An 18,952-nucleotide genomic window follows, 5' to 3' on the forward strand; every position below is an offset into this window, starting at 1 on the left:
AAAGGGTTAATATTTTTAATTATTTCATCATTATTATAAAAATTAATATCAGGATCCGAATAGTTGTTTAATAGTATTGACTTATTTGATACAAATGAATTAAAATTTATGTTTGTTAAAACAGTATCATCAGCCATTTTAAATCAGAAATAACTTAAAGCAATATTAAAATTCAAAAAGTAATATAAAAACGTAAGAAAATCATTTATCATTATTTTTTTTTATGAATTCTCTAACAATAAGCTTATCGTATATAACAACGGAATACTTACCATTTATCCTGTGCAATTTGCTTTCTTCAAGAAGTTTCTTTCTTATTATGGAAGTTTCCAGCGAAAAATCCTCGTTGATATAAATTCCGGATCCTTTCAGTTTATTGGCATTTTTTAGGATTTTTACTTTGTCTTTATGGTTAAGTAACTTAATTACAATTGTTCTTGGATTTTTTTTTTCAATAATGCCAGTTCTATGCGCTCTTTCTATGATTACCCCATTTACATTGAGATTATTTTCAAAAATATTTATTATTATTTTTTCCGTATCATCCCAACTTTCGTTGTCATTTTCTTTAACTCCTTCAATTCGAAGATTATTTCGCCTTTGTCGATCTTCCAGCTGTCTAAATTTATTTTTTTCATTCTCACCTATATTTGCATTCGATGACTTTTTTTTTTCCAACTCGCTCATTTTTTTGTCATTGCAATCTTGATAAAACGTTAGACTTTCCTCAATGTCTTTTTGTGTTTTTTCAAACTTTATCAACTGCTTGTTAGTTTTATTTTGATCGGCATTTCGGTTTACGTTATCTTTTTTTAACATTTCACAAGTTTCCTTTAATGTACTAATTTCTTTCAGCAATCCATCGATTCGATCATTAGTCAGTTTTAAATTTGCACTTATTAACGATAGTATATCATTTTGTTGTTTTATTATCCAAGTAAATTAAAAGGAATTCTATTTAAGAATGTTAACAAGGAAAGCAACGTTCAAATTAGAATTCTACACGTTAATAACAGAAGCATTAATTGTAATTTTAAAAAGTTCCAAAATTTACTTGAGGAAACTAAATACTTTTTTAATATTATTTGCTTAACTGAAACTTGGGCTACCTCAAACGACACTAATAAAAATTCTAATTTTTATCTTTCTTATTTTAAAATGATTTCTCTTGAAAGGCAAATAAATAAGCGTGGTGGTGGAGTTCTAATTTACGTTCATGAAAATATTAGGCATTGCTGTAGAAATGATCTTTGCGATTCTGACGGCGATGGAGGAATATTAACAATTGAGATTATTAATGAACGAACAAAAAACATTTTAATTAGCTGTTGTTATCGACCTAGATGGCGTGAGCGAGAACTTGAGCATGTTTTTACAGCAAAAAGTTGTTGCGAAAGATAACAACGAAAAGAAAAAAAACTTTCTAATTGGTGATTTTAATATGAATTGTTTTGAGTACAATGACGATAACAAAGTTTGAAATTTTTATGATGCAATTTTTGAATCTGGAGCAATTCCTTTCGTCCAACTCGTCCAAATCGTCCAACTAGAGTAACAAAAAAAACAGCAACCTTGCTGAATAATATTATTTCCACAGACTTCTTCAACAGTGATATAAAAGTGGGCATCTTAAAAACAAATATTTCAGACCACTTTTCTATTTTTCTAACCATAAACACTAACCAACCACAACAAAAATTAAATAAAGTTATAAAAAAACGTTTTTTTAAACCATCAAATATCTTTCAAAAATCAGCTCTCATTATTACATTGGAAACACTTAAATTCTAATGAAAACGCAAACAACCTTTATGAAAAGTTCTTTGAAACATTCACCTATATTTACGAATCTAATTTCCCAATTATTACAGTTACATTGAAAACAAAACACTTTAATAATCCCTGGATTACCAAAGGATTCAAAAATCATCCAAAACAAAAGCTATACATTAAATATCTGAAAACAAAAACACCAGCTAGTGAAAAAATTTACAAAGATTACAAAAATCTTTTCGAAAAAGTTCGAAAAAATTTAAAAAAAAATAACTATTCAAAATTTATTAATAAAGTTAAAAATGACTCAAAAAGCACTTGGAAAGTATTAAAAAAAATTACTGAAAACAAAAAACATGCTCAAGCTCTTTGCCACAAATGCTGAAAGTCGATAACAATAGCTTGTATGAACGGTGGCCTATGACTGGACCTAATTTTGAAATTCCTAAAATCATCGAATATGACAATTTTGGTTTTCAACCTACAACTTTTTATTTTTTATTTTTACTACTAATTAAAACATGAACTACTTATTTTTAAGCCTACTACATTTTCAACCTACTGAAATTTCAACCTACTGAAATTTCAACCTACTGGGTTTTCAACCTACTGAATTTTCAACCTACTGTATTTTCGACCTACTTTTTTTTCGATCGACTTTATAACTACGTCTTTTCCGGTATGTATTTTATTTTAATTAAAACTCAATCTAATCAGCCGTTGATATATATATATATATATATATATATATATATATATATATATATATATATATATATATATATATATATATATATATATATATATATATATATATATATATATATATATAAACACAAGTTTGTTTTTGTATGCATTTAGGTTAAATAAAAATGGCAGTTAATAGTAGAAATAATACAAGGAGGTCAGTAACTTCCATAGGCTGATATGACATAGGCTTCTTGTTGATGGAATTCTGAAAACAAAAACTTGTGTATTCTTGATTTCTTGTTAATGGTTTTTGAAAAAAAAAAACCTTAAAAACGTAAGGAAAAAACGGTAAAAACACTAACTAGTAGGTTGAAATGAAAATATCTGAAAATCGGTTGAAAATCAAACAATCGCAAATCGGTTGAAAATAAAAGTCTCTAAAATAGGTTGAGAAAAAAATCGATCGAAATTGAAAACGTCATAAATCGGTCGAATTAAAAAAAGCCAATAATCGGTTAAAATCAATTTTTGCCTCAGTAGGACATCTAAAAATTATTTCCACTTTACAGTAGATGTTTTATTTTGTAGATCAAGTTTGTAGGTGCAGGTTTTTGTAGGTTGAGCTATGCGACACGGTATGAACCACAAATAAAAGCTCATGAATTCAATAAATATTTCACTGAAATTGGATCAACTCTGTCAAGAAAAATACCAAATACCCAAACCTCATTTTATGATTTATTGGTACCTATTGACAAAGATATTTGCTCTGAAGAATTATCTGCCAAACTATCATTTGATGAGTTTGAAAAAGCTTTCAAACCCTTTAAAAAAAATAAAGCACCTGGTGCAGATGAAATAAACGGGAATATTGTTATAGATTGCTACGAACAATTAAAAAATGTTCTTTTTAAAATTTTCAGAGCATCAATTCATCAAGGTATTTTTCCTGAACGTTTAAAACTTGCCAGGGTTACCCCTATCCATAAAGAAGGCGACAGATCCAATATCAGTAACTATCGCCCTATCTCTGTTCTTTCTATATTTTCTAAAAGTTTAGAAAGAATTAACTTCAGCAGAGTATACAATTATTTTTAATTACAACAACTTATTTCATGACAATCAGCATGGTTTCAGAAAAGGAAGTTCAACTGAACATGCCATTATTCAATTTATGCATAACATCTCTGAATCTTTTGAAAAATCTCAATATACACTAGGTGTTTTTATTGACCTATCAAAAGCTTTTGATACGGTCGATCACCGAATTTTGATCAAAAAAATTAAACATTATGGTTTAAACAATAAAATTTTAAAATGGTTTAAAAGCTATTTAACAAATCGAAAACAACTTGTGTATAGTAATGATGGTCAGCAAAGTGAACCCCTGAGCATAACCTGTGGTGCTCCACAAGGTTCTATTCTCGGACCACTACTGTTTTTAATCTATGTAAACGACTTAAACAATGCTTCTAAATTGAAAAGTATAAATTTCTAAAAACATTGGCATTTTATACTAAGCCCGAAATTATCTAAACAAAAAAACCTAACCCAACTTCAACCCAAAATTATATAAATTATGCAATCATCGCCTGGGGAAGTACGGATAAAAGTAAATTACAACATCTTTATCGCCGTCAGAAACATGCAATCCGCGTAGTTAATTATGCGGATCGCTTTTCACATTCAAAATATTTTTTTGATTATATGAAGGTTCTAGATGTTTATAAACTGAACGTATTTAATGTCTTATGTTTTACTTTTATATGGAAAAACGATTTATCTTTATTTGTTTTTAACGACTTTTTTTTTTTAAAGCCAATAAATAAATACACATTAAGAAACTTTAGTTTTTTAAGTGAACCTTTTTGTAGAACTAAGTTCAATCAATTTTGTATTTCATATCGTGCACCCCATCTTTGGAATAAAATAGTATTACCAAACTTTGATCCATCTATTACTCTTCCTGTTTTTAAAACTAAGTTAAAAAAATTAATTCATAAAAAAAAAAATATGTATATATGTATATATATATGTGTGTGTGTGTGTGTATATATATATATATGTATGTTTTACATATATATATATATATATATATATATATATATATATATATATATATATATATATATATATATATATATATATATATATATATATTTATATATATGTATATATATATTATTTTATATATATACGTTATAAATATTACTTTTTAAGGTTCCGATGATAAGATCTTTATGATCTTCTTTTGGAAACCTTGCTTTATATTGTAAGTACGCTGAATTAAATTAATTGCGTAATTGTATTACGACTTATGTTTATGTATTACGGCTTATGAATTTATGTAACACGGCTAACATTGTAAACTTAAATAAAATTGAAAAAAAAAAAGGATTACCCCTAACTACGCGCTAGGTCCCAAATTTCATCGTTATTAGAGGTTCTATAAAAAAATCCTAATATTCAAATGAAATCCTAAGAGGTTCTATAAAAAGTATCATAGGTGCTTGTTTATATTGTAACAAAAGTAGAACAAACAAAAAAACAAGTCTGCAAAATAAACTTTTTTATTTATTATTTTAACAATAACTTTTTCAGTTAATTGATAAATATTTTATGCTATTTAATGTTTTTAAAAAGATTTGTGGCTTTGAAAATAGCCGTTTTTGAGCAAATTCATTTGTTTTCAGCATACAAGGAGACATAAAAGAGTGTTTTTTTATTTAATCACTTAAAATGTCAACTTTTTTTATCTACAGATTTTTCAGAGTAAGTCCATTTTCTGCGTGGCATACTTGTCATACTCTCCTCCATTGACATTTTATTTGATTCATTAAGATTCAGACAGTTACCTGCAATTGGTTGAAATATATGTTGATTTCGAATAGTATTATCATTGAATCCAATATGAATCAAACAAGAAAGGATTATCTTTTCTTCTACCAATTGACCGTTGTTGTCCGCAGTAATTTTCTAGAGGATCCTGACAAAAACATTCAGTAATACATAACTTACATTGTTATTAATTAAAAATTTGACAAGTTCAATAACATAATTAACTGTGATCTTTATACTTTCATGGGTTTGCCAAGTAATAAACTTCTATAACTTTTTGAAAAATTTTCGGGATTTGGTTCAATAGAAAAAAGCTAGTCAGAAAGGTATTTTAAAAATTTTCTTTTAGCCAAGTAAACCGAACATCATTAGTGTTAGAAAATGGTTTCGAAAATGAGTTTCGTTTTAATAAATAATCATTTTTATTACAAACATTTAAGCAATCAAAAAAATCATTAAAATATTTGCAAAACTGTGCAGTTCCAAAAGTATTAGATTACTTAATCTTGAAGAAGGCAAAGGAAAATAGAAGGTATCAACAATTGTGCTAAAGTTTTGACACAATAAATATATATCACTTCTTTTTTAGTAATATTAGGAATAGAATTTACACTACCATCTTTTCTTTCAAAATGTTCAACAGAACATTTTGAAATCTTTCAAAATGTTCTGTTGCTATTATAGGAAATGTCTTTTATATATCTTCTTGTTCATTAATACAAATTTTTTTTCTTCAAGTCGACGCATCATTTGTTGGACGGGGTTTGAGGTTTTCGAATTAACTTTTTTAAATTGACGAACCATTTGGATAACTACTAAATTCATCTAATGTTCTTAAATATTTTACATCTTGAGCTATCTGAACTAAAAAATGCACGTAATACACTAATACTTTCGTCTGTAAAGGTCCTTATTGACAAAATCAACTAATAAATCGTTTGCAAAATCTGCGTAGTATTTTGTGACCTTAGAGTTGGTTAGAATTCTAGATGCAACATACCACAACAAAAAAAGATCGAGAAGACTAGTTGGTTGAACTTGCTCTGCTTTAGATAAATTATGCCTTGCCGTGTGGTAATTATGTTCACAAATTTATAAAAAAAAAAAAAATCATTTTATGTAAACAAATTAAAACAAAAGTTATAATTTGAAATGGCTGAAAAAGATTACTTTTTTATAGAAATCATATTTAATACTTAAAAAAAGTTTAACTACGATAAAAATGCAACACACGCACATTATCAATGCAATCCCTATCGATTGTTGATTTTACTCTCTCTTTAATTGCCTTAAAAAGAAAGTGACTTATGAGATAAAATGATTCCATGGACTTGCATATACATATATGCATGCAAAACTTGGAATATTTGTATTATTTTCTCAAAATATGTCTTGTCTTATAACAAAGTAAAACAAACACAAAACTCAAATCTAGTTATTTTATCCATGTTTTTAATGATAATTTACAAATACTTTTTTCTTCTGCTACAATTAGTTATTAGAACATTTTCCCAAAACCACTATTTTCCATGATTCAATCTTTTAAATTTCTCTTACAACCACAACTTCTCGTGATTTAATCTTTCTGAGTCTTTACCCACCTTAAAAAAACTTCAACATCCTTAAAGGCATGCCCTTAAGGGACCCTGACGAAAATGGTGGTGCTCCGTGATAAGACCGTAAGGACTTCTGGGAGCACCTAAAAAATGGAAGAAAAAAATTCTATGAAGAGGAGGGGTGTCCATTGCGGACAACTTTTATACTACGATTGGAAAGAAAAAAATTAATAATCTCAAAAATGTTACCTGATACACTAAAAGAAGAAAACAAGCAAACATTGTCAAAAGCTTTAGAAATGTCGAGAGCGATAACATTAACCTCTCCCCTTTTATCAAATTCACGATAAAACCTATCGGTTATTACTGTTACCAAATCAGCTGAAGGACGATAAAATCGAAAACCATATTAGTGATAAGAAAGTAAGTTATTACATTCAAGATAAGAGATAAGGTACTTTTAAGTTAAAGGTTCAAAAAACTTGCCTATAACAGGAAGAACACTAATGAGACGGTGGTTAAACAAGTTAAATTGCTCTAGAGGATTTTTAAAAGCAGGAATAGTGGATGCTGCTTTCCAGCATGTCGGAAAACATGACACTGATAAGCTCTTGTTACACTGTTTTGAAAGTATAAAAGACAGTTCCGAGGATCACTTCTGCAAGACTATAACAGATATGTTGTCCGGACCACAAGCTGTAAAAGAGTCTATGCAGGAAATCACTTTAGATATAGAAGTTGGAGTGAGACGAATGTCAAGCTATGAATCAACCTGTTTGTCGGCTATATCAGGTAGAACACAACTAGTGAAATCAAGAGGTGATATTATTAAAAAGTTCCTTGCAAACAATTCAGCTTTGCCTTTAGGTGAGGAAACAAATCTGAGCCATGCAAGAAAGGTGGAATAACAAATTAGCCCTTATTATTGATAATATTAAAGATTTTCCAAAAATCAAGACAGCCTTATTTGTAAAATAAAATATATTTAACTTAATTCCGAGGGCTATTTATATATACATATATAAAGTTAGGAAAATAATTTTTTTAATAAAAGTTACAAATATTTTATTAAAAATGTAAACTTCAGATAATTTAATCAAGAAGTAATTTTTTCTAATTTAACTCTATTTTTTATATGAAAGCTTTTATAGATAATTAATATATACTTTCTCAAAAATTTTTATATAAATTAGTAAAAAACACTTATCTAACTTTTTTCTTCGACTTGATGTTTCACCATTGCTGGATCATCAGGAAGATTATTCTTGTTGTTACTCCAAGTTTACTCCAAGTTGATACTCAAAGTTTATTCTTGTTGACCACTCTTTAATTGTTTTTTACGTAACCTAAACATGGAAACTAACAATTTTACTTACTCTCTCAAAATATCCCGATCCTAGACAAAAAAAGTTATACTATTTCTTTAATAGACAAAGTAGAACACTTTATTAAAAGAATTCGTTGGCAAGCTCATTATTTCTTAAAATCTGAAAAAATAAAAACCCTTTAATTGAAAAAAAAACAGAATAAAATCTACGGATTCAAAACAAAAAACGCCTCACCATTTGTTTCTGACCTGGAAAATTTTGAAAAATGATTTATTACACTTAATTAAAACTATAAAATTTCAAAACATAAATAATGAAATCCAAAAACAATTAAAACTAGACATTAATAATATAAAATTGAACCTTAATATTTTAGTTTTTGCTGACAAAACAAACAACATTAACCAAGTCACCCCAGAAACTCATCAAAAAATACTCTGCGATAATATTTCTAATAATTATACAAAAGCACAAAAAACTCGGACAACGCCATTCGATTAGAAGTTCAAAACAATGGCAAAAAAATTAATTTAGATGCGCAAATTGAATCAGTTGCACAAGCGCAAGCGTTTGTTTCACTAAAAGATCACAAACCAAATTTTCAAAACAAACTCCCTTTTAGGCTTCTAGTACTTTCAAAAAGTGAACTAGGGCACGTTAGCAAAATAAAACTAGACAAAAATAAAAACTCTATTCGAAAAAAATTAGGTTTACATCAGTGGAAAAATACCACTGTTGTTATAGATTGGTTTTCTAAAATTAACAATAAAAATGAATGCACATTTATACAATTTGATATTATTGATTTTTACCCCTCAATCACAGCAGAAAGTTTAGATAAAACAATAGAACTTGGAAAATCCCATTTAAAAATTACTGAGGACACTTTCCGTATTATTAGGCACTGCAGATAAACTTTACTCTATTTTAATAAGGAAACGTGGAAGAAAAAAACCACGCACGAATGCTTTAATGTAACAATGGGAAGTTACGACCGAGCAGAAACTTGCGAATTCGTAAGTTTATATATTTTAGATACCCTAGCTAAAATAATCCAAATTATTCAATTAGGTCTTTGTCGCAACGACGGTTTAATAATAATGCATAAAAAATCAGGGCCACAACTCGACAAAATTAGAAAAGATATTATTAAAGTTTTTAAAAACATTGGCTTCCAAATTGAAATAAAAATAAATTTAAAAATAGTGAAAGTTCCTATAAGCCCTACAAAAAGCCTAATGACGAATTATTGTATATTAATGTGAATTCGAGCCATCCCCCTTAAATTCTAAAACAGATTCCAATTTCAATTAACAATAGGCAAAACAAAAATTCTTCTAATGAAAATATTTATAACTCCTCTAAACGTTTTTATGAAGATGCCCTTAAAAAAAAGGCTTTCAAAATTCGAGCTAAAGTTTGAAAAGAAAATTGCAAAAAAGCGTAATAGAAATAGAAACATAATTTGGTTCAACCCCCCTTACAACAAAAATGTTTCAACAAATATAGGTAAAATTTTTCTAAAACTAGTAGACAAACATTTTCCTCCCTCTAATAAATTACATAAGATTTTTAACAGAAATACCATTAACGTAAGTTATAGTTGTGCAAAAACTTTAGAAAGAATTATAAAAGGCCACAACTACGCGTTAATTAATAAAAATGAACATATAAAAGAAAAATACACTGATTATTGTAATTGTAAACAAAAAATAGATTGCCCTCTAAATGGAAAATGCCTTTCGAAAAATGAAATTTACAAGTGCATTGTTTCCTCACAAAATAACCCTGATAAACAATATATTGGCTTAACCGAGGAGGAATGGAAAAAACGTTATGTCAACCACAAACAATCGTTTAAACACAAAAAATATTCAAAAGAGACTAGGCTGTCAAAATATATTTAGGATTTAAAAGAAAAAAAGAAAATGTTTAATTTACAATGGTCTATTCTAAAATCTGCCCCTCCCTATAATAACATTTCCAAAAAATGAATGCTATTTTTGCAAGAAAAATTTGAAATAATTACTCATTTAAATCAGGAAAACTTATTAAATAAAAAATCTAAATTAATTTCTAAATGTAGGCACGAAAATAAATACCTTTTAAAAAATTATAAAAATTAATGACCAAATTAAAATATCCCCATTCCAAAGAAATTTATTTAATAATTACCTTCTGTAACTTACCGTTAACCAAAAAAATATAGTAATTACATTTTTTTTATAATAGTTTTTAACTTCCTGTAAAATACTTTTTTTTATAAATTAAATTTTTTTCGAGATTTAGTAACATTTTCCTGATGATCCAGCAATGGTGAAACTTCAAGTTGAAGAAAAAAGTTAGATAAGTGTTTTTTACTAATTTATTATTGCTCTGTTCTTTAAGAACATTGAGCACTCTATTTGTAAAATACACTAACATAATTTACATATATATATATATATATATATATATATATATATATATATATATATATATATATATATATATATATATTTATATATATATATATATATATATATATATATATTTATATATATATATATATATATATATATATATATATATATATATATATATATATATATATATATATATATATATATATATATATATATATATATATATATATATATATATATATATATATATATATATAAATATTTATACATTTTCAAAACAAAAAAAAGTTTTGGACCTTGTCAGTTTACTTATTTTATTTCATGATCTTATTTTAAAAGAAATATTTTAAGCTTAAGTTTTTTCCTAATAAGAAACGTTTACATACTATTTTGAATTGTTCTAAAGAGATGTTTTGAAGAATGTTATTTTTAATAACTTTTTGAATTTGGAATGAACTGAGTTTTAAATAGAATCTTGGAACTACAAAGTTATCGTTTGAAAGATTTGCGAGGTATTTATGAGAAATTTTAGTAACGTACGAGTGAAATATATATCAAGAGACAAACCATGTTTTGATTTAAACATGAACAGCATTACTTGGTATATGTTAAGTTTATTAACATTGAGTGCATTAAGTTTATTTAAGAGAGGCTCTCCATGAGCAATTCTCTTAATGCCAAAAATTATTCTGCATGCAAGTTTTTGTTTACCATAGATTTTTTTAAGCTTTCCATAGTTGCTACTTCCCCATGCAATATTGCAATAGGATAGATAACTATGGATAAATGAAAAATATATAATTTTTAAAGACTTAAAATTGAGAAATGGGGTAACTCTACATAGAACAGAAACATTTTTGGAAATTTTATTTTCAATAGATTTAATATGAGATTTTCATGATATATTTTTATGTAATATTAATTCCATGAAGTTATCGTTTGATTCTCTTTTAATAACTGAATTATTCATAAAGAGATTGGGTAATTTTCAAGGGAGCTGATCACTTTTACTAGGTTTGTGAAACAACACAAATTTAGTTTTCTGTACACTTAAATGAAAGTTTATTACAAGTAATCCAATCATTAATTTTTATTAGTTCTTTATTAAATATATTAAAAAGATCTTAAAAACAATATAGGATTTAAAGTTTTGGAATCTGTATATGTATATATATATATATATATATATATATATATATATATATATATATATATAAATTTGTATAAATATATATATACAAATATATATATATATATATTTATAAATATATATGTATACTCTAAATATATATATATATACTCTAAATAAATATATATATATTATACTCTAAATAATCTTATACTCTAAATAAATATATATATATATATATATATTTATAAATATATATATATATATATATATTTATAAATATATATTTATATATATAAATATATATGTATACTATAAATATATATGTATTGATTTATAAATATATATGTATACTTTATAAATATATATGTATATATATATATATATATATATATATATATATATATAAATATATATATATATATATATATATTTATATATATATATTTATATATATTTATATATATATATATATATATATATATATATATATGTATGTATATTAAAAGTCATGCACTACAAACCGCCTTCAAGCAATGGACTATTTAACAAAAGGATTAGATAAGCAATTGTCTGTAGCTCTTTCTTGAATTTACCATGGCCTTTGACAAAAGTCATCACATGAGTGTAATCCTAAAACTAGAAGGGTTGGGGAAAGGCGGGCAAATTTTGAAATAAGTGACATCCTTTCTACACGAACATAAACACATAGTTATCATGGGTGAAACGGTATGGGACTGGGTGCCGGTTTCTAAAGGTGTTCCTGAAGGGTCAGTATTATGACTGATGCTCTTTGTGATCTTTATAAATAGCCTGCCCTATAGAACTATGTTAATCTGAAAGATATTTGCAAGTGACACAAAGTTGCTTGTCCCAATTCAACCTGATGTAGATCAGAATGATTGTACTATGCTTCAAAATAAAATTGATGCAATAAATGAATGGACAAGAGTATGGCATATGAGGCAAAACATTTCTAATGCAAAGTTCTTCACATCGGTCACCAAAATGAAAAGAACATCTACACAAAGCTAAATGTTGATAAATTGACTCAACTTAATTTGGAATTGACCCCATCTGAACTTGATTTGGTATGCGCTGCTATCTCTAAGGCCAAAAATATGTTTAAACAGCTTAAAAGGATATTTGTTTTGCGAAATGTAGCATTATGGAAAAAATTATACATAACGTACTTCCACTCGAGTTAGAACTCACTAACAATTAAAGGTATAAATAACTTAGAGAGAGTTAAGAGACGCGCCACTAAGGTAGCTCTTAGTATAAAACATTCACATTATAAAAAAGGACTATGCATCTTAGTTGACTGGTCAAAGAGATAGTTCGATCCAATATTAACAGAGTAACGTCTTCACAAATTGAGTTTTTGACAGCTGAAATTGCCTATCAGATGAGATTGTAAATTCTAAAAGCCTAAACACCTTTAAGAATCAGTTGGACATGTTTCAAAAAACCCGCCAAAGTGCCGCTAAGACGCTCTATGCAATACGATAGGGTTGAAATGTGATATATATATATATGTATAAAGTATATATATATATATATATATATATATATATATATATATATATATATATATATATATAAATATATATATATATAAGTATGTATATTTATCTATAAATATATATATATATTTTTTTGTTATTCACCTCCTCAAAGCCGAGAAGGCCACTACAGATATGGAGGCTACTTAATAGTGGTTATAACCCTCTCTCAAATCTATAACTCCGAAACATGAACCTTGACGAACAAGGCTGCTGCCCGAAGAACAAGTTGAGCGCGGTACTATCAGAGACGTGGTGGAGATCGAACTCGGAACCTCTCGCTTATGAAGCGAGCGCTTTACCACTACACCACTACGTCATATATATATATATATATATATATATATATATATATATATATATATATATATATATATATATATATATATATATATATATATATATATATATATATATATATGTATATATATATACATACATACATCTATATATGTATATATATATACATATATATATGTATATATATATATATGTATATATATATATATATACATATATATATATATATTTATATATGTATATATATAGACACATATATTTATATATATATATATATATATATATATATAAATAAATATATACATATATATATATATATATATATATATATATATATATATATATATATATATATATTTATATATATACATATATATATGTATATATGTATACATATATATATATACATATATATATATATATATACATATATATATATATATATATATATATATATATATATATATATATATATATATTATATATATATATATATATATATATATATATATATATATATATATATATATATATATATATATATATATATATATATATATATAAACTGATTTCAATAAAAAAGGCAGCATATAACTTTTTTTTGAGTATATTTTGATATAATAATATAATAACATTATTTCGCTGACCTATTGTGTCAGCGTCATTTAGTAATGAAGAAAAGTTTTAAAATAACATAAAAACAACCATGTAAAATAGGAGACATTAAAAAGCGTAAAATATAAAATCCAATCAAATAATATTATAGTGACGTAAGTTAAATTTTTGTCAAAAAGGGTTCCCAAGATTTTGTTTTCTCATTATCCCCGTCATCTCTATTTAGAACAGTTTGCCCAATACCTTTCTCGTGTAGAACTCTAGCTTTAGTTATTCTAAGGATTCTCTAACTTTTCTTATCTTGTATTCTGGAATGACTGCCAAGATCTCAGGATTCAGTCAATCAAAAGTACCACATGTTCCGCGGCTCTTGAATTAGACCATTTTTGGTTTTATTTAAATATTATTTTTGTATACAAAAAAATCTATGGCGTGACATTTTGATATTAAAATACGGATTTAAACATATACTAACTCTTGTAAGAAAAAGTGATGATGACGCAGTTTTTAAGTTTGCTGCTGTAGCTGCATGAAAATTTAATCTTAATAAAATATCAGTGTTTATACCACATGTGATTTTCTTGGAGATTGAGCATAAATACATCTCCTGAAAAATCAAGATACTTTATTGTTGGATTTCAAACAAGTAAGGATGAAGATCAAAATGTCAATTCTTTAATATTTTATCATTGTGACTAGAAAAATATGCACATTTTGTTTAAACAGAAAATACAGGTATTTGCTTTTTTCTAAAAAAAAATATTAGTTAAAAAAAAATGTATAGAAACATTGATTTTTGACTTCACCTTAAGATACTGCTTTCTCGGATTATTTAGCGATTTTCATTGTAACTACCTTGTTCAATGTCCTAAAATTACAGTAGTTTTGCTTGCTTTTTTAATAAAAGCAAAGCATAGAAAAAACTTCTTTTATTCTAACAACACTAAACACCTTTTGTAATATAAATTTTAAAAAATTGTTTCTTTATCTTTTAAAAGTTTGAGGTAATGAAAATGAAAAAATAACAAATACATTTTTGTTCTTTGTTTTGGCGTAAAACAATGTAGTATTGTTTCAGTAAAAATGGCTTAAAACTTGATCTTTTAATTATGGGTTTTGTTAAAACAAATAATTATATTTGATAAATTAGTTTTTATTTTCAGGTGTACGTTTTTTAGAGCTAATATAATGTGCTGATATTATCAAATGGTCCGGGTCATATGTATGTAAGAAAAAAATTCGGATGCCCGAATATCTTTGAGAAACATGAGTTGTGAAAAATGTTGGATCCAGCATAGTTAATTTTGAAAATATTCTAATTTTCATTAAGGCTCATAGAATCCTAATCTACCCTACTTCAAATGTTAATAAAGTTCTTTATTGTTTGTTTATGAAAAATTCTTTTAAATACCAATTTTTTTTTTATAACTTTACTATTTACATATAACTGTTTGATTGTTATTTAGGAACAATAGTAAATAATAAATATCTTACAGGCTTGGTTGGGAAGCGTGTATGATAGCGTCTTATACTTGACCACTAATATAGTATATGTTTACGTGTATGTCTAAAATATTAGCTTAAACACAAAGAGATTTAATAAACTGGTGACGCCGTAGAGTATACATTATATAAAATGCGCTGAAGCCTGTTTTGAATGTCAGACGCTATCTTGTTTAACCCAAATCGTTATAAGGTTTTGACCATAGACTTGGTATGGTAAACCAACGCGCATGTTTGAGGCTCGGAAAAATTACAACAGATTATCTAAGAATGTATACTAATAGTAAAAAGTCTGCAGATACTACATTTGGAATACATTTTAAGAATGATAAGTTATACATTGGAAAAAAACCAATATTTATTAATGGTGATGATACAACTATTGATAGTAAAACATGTTATGATTTTCCTAGTCTTTGGGGGTTGGTAACAAAGTTTAATCCTGATAAGAACTTATATACTGAAGATGATCTTCAAAATTATAAAAAAATATTATCACAAACAAATGCAATTACTACTGAAAACCCATACAAACCAAGGTCATCTAGGAGTGGAAAATTCAGAGAAATAATAGCCCTCATTTGGAGAGATATAAAGAAAAATGAGAAGCGTGAATCAAAAGAAACAGGATTAACAACTTTGATTTTTCTAGCGACCCTTATGCACTAATTGAAATGCTTGAATTACGTATAATTGCAAGGAAAGTAGGTAATACTGGATCAAGAAATGAAGCTGTTGCAATTTGTGATGAATTATTGCCGCAAGGTGTTATGAATAGTCGCAGTATAAATCGATACGAAATAGTTTATAATTACATCTCATTGCTTATAAAAAAAAATATAGAGTACATAAAAAATGCTAGTTTTTGATAATAAAAGATATGTAAAGAAACAAGTTGTTGGAGAAAGTGGTATATTCGACAGTATAAAAAAATTATTTAAACTAGCGTCAAAAGTAATAAGAGTATCATCAACTATATTGAAGCAGTTAGCGAATTAGAAAAGATTGCATTAACTGTTGCTAAATCAGGAGGAAAAGATCTTTCAAAATCAGCATTAGAATCTAATAGAAATGCTGTAGTTGAAAAAGGAAAATAATTAAATAATAAAGAATCTTTAAAAATAGTTTCACAACTAAATACTCCTAATAAAAAAATGAAGAAATATTTTTAAATTTAAAAAATAATGGAGATGAAGTAACAACAAATATAATTAAAATAATGATGGGGTCTGCAAAAAGACAAGTAAAAAAACTCTTAAATGAAAATGCTATAGCATTTAGCAAAAATAGAAGATCTATTTAAGAAAGGACGCGGTCTAAGACTTGCGTAATAGACTTGCGTAACAGTCTTGCGTAATAGACAAATTTAATAGACTTGCGTAGTTTTCATACAATTATTAGTTTGCAAAAAAAAGTTTTTTTTTATACGGTATATAAAAAAACTAAACGGCAAATTTTGAAGTATTAAATTTTACAAAAATCCCATATGCAGATGAAGGAATTGAAAGATTTGAATTCCATGAATATGAGCCAGTGGCTCGTATGAATCTAAAGAGTGCCGGAAAAGTCAGAATCAATGTTGAGCAAAATGATTTTTTCTCACATCCATCTGAGACTTACCTTTTATTTGAAGGACAACTTGTTAAAGTTGATGGAACAGCTTATGCTAATGCAGATGCAGTGTCGCATGTAAATAATGGTATTATGCATTTAATTAGTCAAATATGATACCAAATATCATATCAATTATCATACCAAGAAGTAGATTCTGTTTATCATCCAGGTCAAGCAACTACAATGTTAGGAATGCTTAAATACGCAAGCGACTTTCAATTAGCGCAAGGATTAAATCAATTGTGGTCTAAAAATTTTGCAACAACAGCAGTACTTGCTGATAACTCAGGGTTTGCATTAAGACAAGCATACATAATTCAGAAACCAACTACAAAAGGGACATTTTCCATTTGCATACCTTTTAGGCACATTTTTGGATTCTGCGATGATTACGACAAAATTGTTTATGGATTAAAACATTTACTAACTCTTGTAAGAAAAAGTAAAGATGTCGCAATTTTTAAGCTTGCTGCTGTAGCTGCATGAAAATTTAATCTTAATAAAATATCATTTTTATACCACTTGTGATCTCATCAGATGTAGATAAGATTAATCTTTATAAATCTATTGAATCAAAAGTGACACTTCCAGTAAGTTTTCACGCACGGCAGTGTGATACTATATCTGTTCCGCAATCTACTACATTTTCTTGGAGATTGAGCATAAAGACATCTTTTAAAAAACCAAGATACTTTATTATTGGATTTCAAACAAATAAAGATGGAGACCAAAATGTCAATTCTTCAATATTTGTTCATTTTGACTTGAAAAATATGTGCATTATGCAAAAGCAGAAAAGATATCCTACTGTTAAATATAATTTATTATTCTCAAATCAGCAATTTTCAAGAGCTTATAAAGATGCAGCTGTGTTTAGTGTAAAATATTGCGGAATGAATAAATTGATCACACACAGCAATATAACTCCTACTGTCTATAAAGATTTATACCCACTTATTGTTTTTGATGTAAGTAGACAATCAGAAAGATTAAAGTCATTAGTAGTAGATGCACATATTCAAGCAACATTTAATACGGCTGTTCCAGCAGATACTGAAGCAACTGCAGTTGCAATATTTGATAGAATGTTACAATTTCAATCAGACGGAAATAAAATGAGTATTGTTTAATAAAAATATTTTTGAAAATAAGGTAAATTTTTTTCTTTAAATAATATAATGACAATGAAGTATACAAGAAAAATTTTAAAAATCTATTAGAAGAAAATAACATTTCAAAAACATCTGACAATCTTGCTACATTGCTAATGAATGCTATGGATAATGGGTTATTAAATAAAGAATCTATTATGACTGAAGTGAAAGAAGTTAATGAGAAAAGACCAGTTTGGAGACTTAGAATACATCCATTGAAAATAGTAAATGAAAATAGACAAGACTTAGAAAAAATGGTGAAGTACTAGAAAAAGTTATAGATCCAAAATATGAAAGATTTGGGACAGTTATTTATTTACAAAATCGTAAACAAGGAGTACCATATGACTTAAAATGTTCCCCATTTGAATCAATAAATTGCGGAATTCCCTCAAGGATCAATACTTGGACCCCTGCTGTTTTTAATTTATATTAATGATATTTATTTGTCTTCAAAAATACTTAATTATATTATTTTTGCT

The 18,952-nt window shown here is 26.5% G+C and overlaps 2 protein-coding genes across 2 annotated transcripts; one reads left to right on the forward strand and one right to left on the reverse strand.

The window, feature by feature from the left end:
• Positions 1 to 201: 201 nt before the first annotated feature.
• Positions 202 to 819, reverse strand: LOC136083566 (uncharacterized). The gene has a single exon (XM_065802970.1). It carries the CDS (start codon positions 817 to 819, stop codon positions 202 to 204), a length of 618 nt encoding a protein of 205 aa, XP_065659042.1.
• Positions 820 to 16,924: 16,105 nt separating this feature from the next.
• On the forward strand, positions 16,925 to 18,739 carry LOC136083567 (uncharacterized). Its single transcript, XM_065802971.1, has 5 exons — positions 16,925 to 16,982; positions 17,195 to 17,401; positions 17,462 to 17,758; positions 17,854 to 18,435; positions 18,537 to 18,739. The coding sequence occupies exons 1-5, from the start codon at positions 16,925 to 16,927 to the stop codon at positions 18,737 to 18,739; spliced, it is 1,347 nt and encodes a 448-aa protein (XP_065659043.1).
• The last annotated feature ends 213 nt before the right edge of the window (positions 18,740 to 18,952 follow it).

The sequence above is a fragment of the Hydra vulgaris genome, chromosome 08 (genome assembly GCF_038396675.1).
Source record: "Hydra vulgaris chromosome 08, alternate assembly HydraT2T_AEP".
NCBI classification, from domain to species: domain Eukaryota; kingdom Metazoa; phylum Cnidaria; class Hydrozoa; order Anthoathecata; family Hydridae; genus Hydra; species Hydra vulgaris.

Excerpts from the sequence above, each read along its gene's own strand:
- LOC136083567 (XM_065802971.1), top strand. The coding sequence starts at position 16,925 with ATGGGGTCTGCAAAAAGACAAGTAAAAAAACTCTTAAATGAAAATGCT. Across the intron at positions 17,402-17,461 it reads AGTGTCGCATGTAAATAATG|AAGTAGATTCTGTTTATCAT; the intron begins GTATTATGCATT and ends TATCATACCAAG. Across the intron at positions 17,759-17,853 it reads ACTAACTCTTGTAAGAAAAA|ATGTAGATAAGATTAATCTT; the intron begins GTAAAGATGTCG and ends TGATCTCATCAG.
- LOC136083566 (XM_065802970.1), bottom strand. The coding sequence starts at position 819 with ATGTTAAAAAAAGATAACGTAAACCGAAATGCCGATCAAAATAAAACT.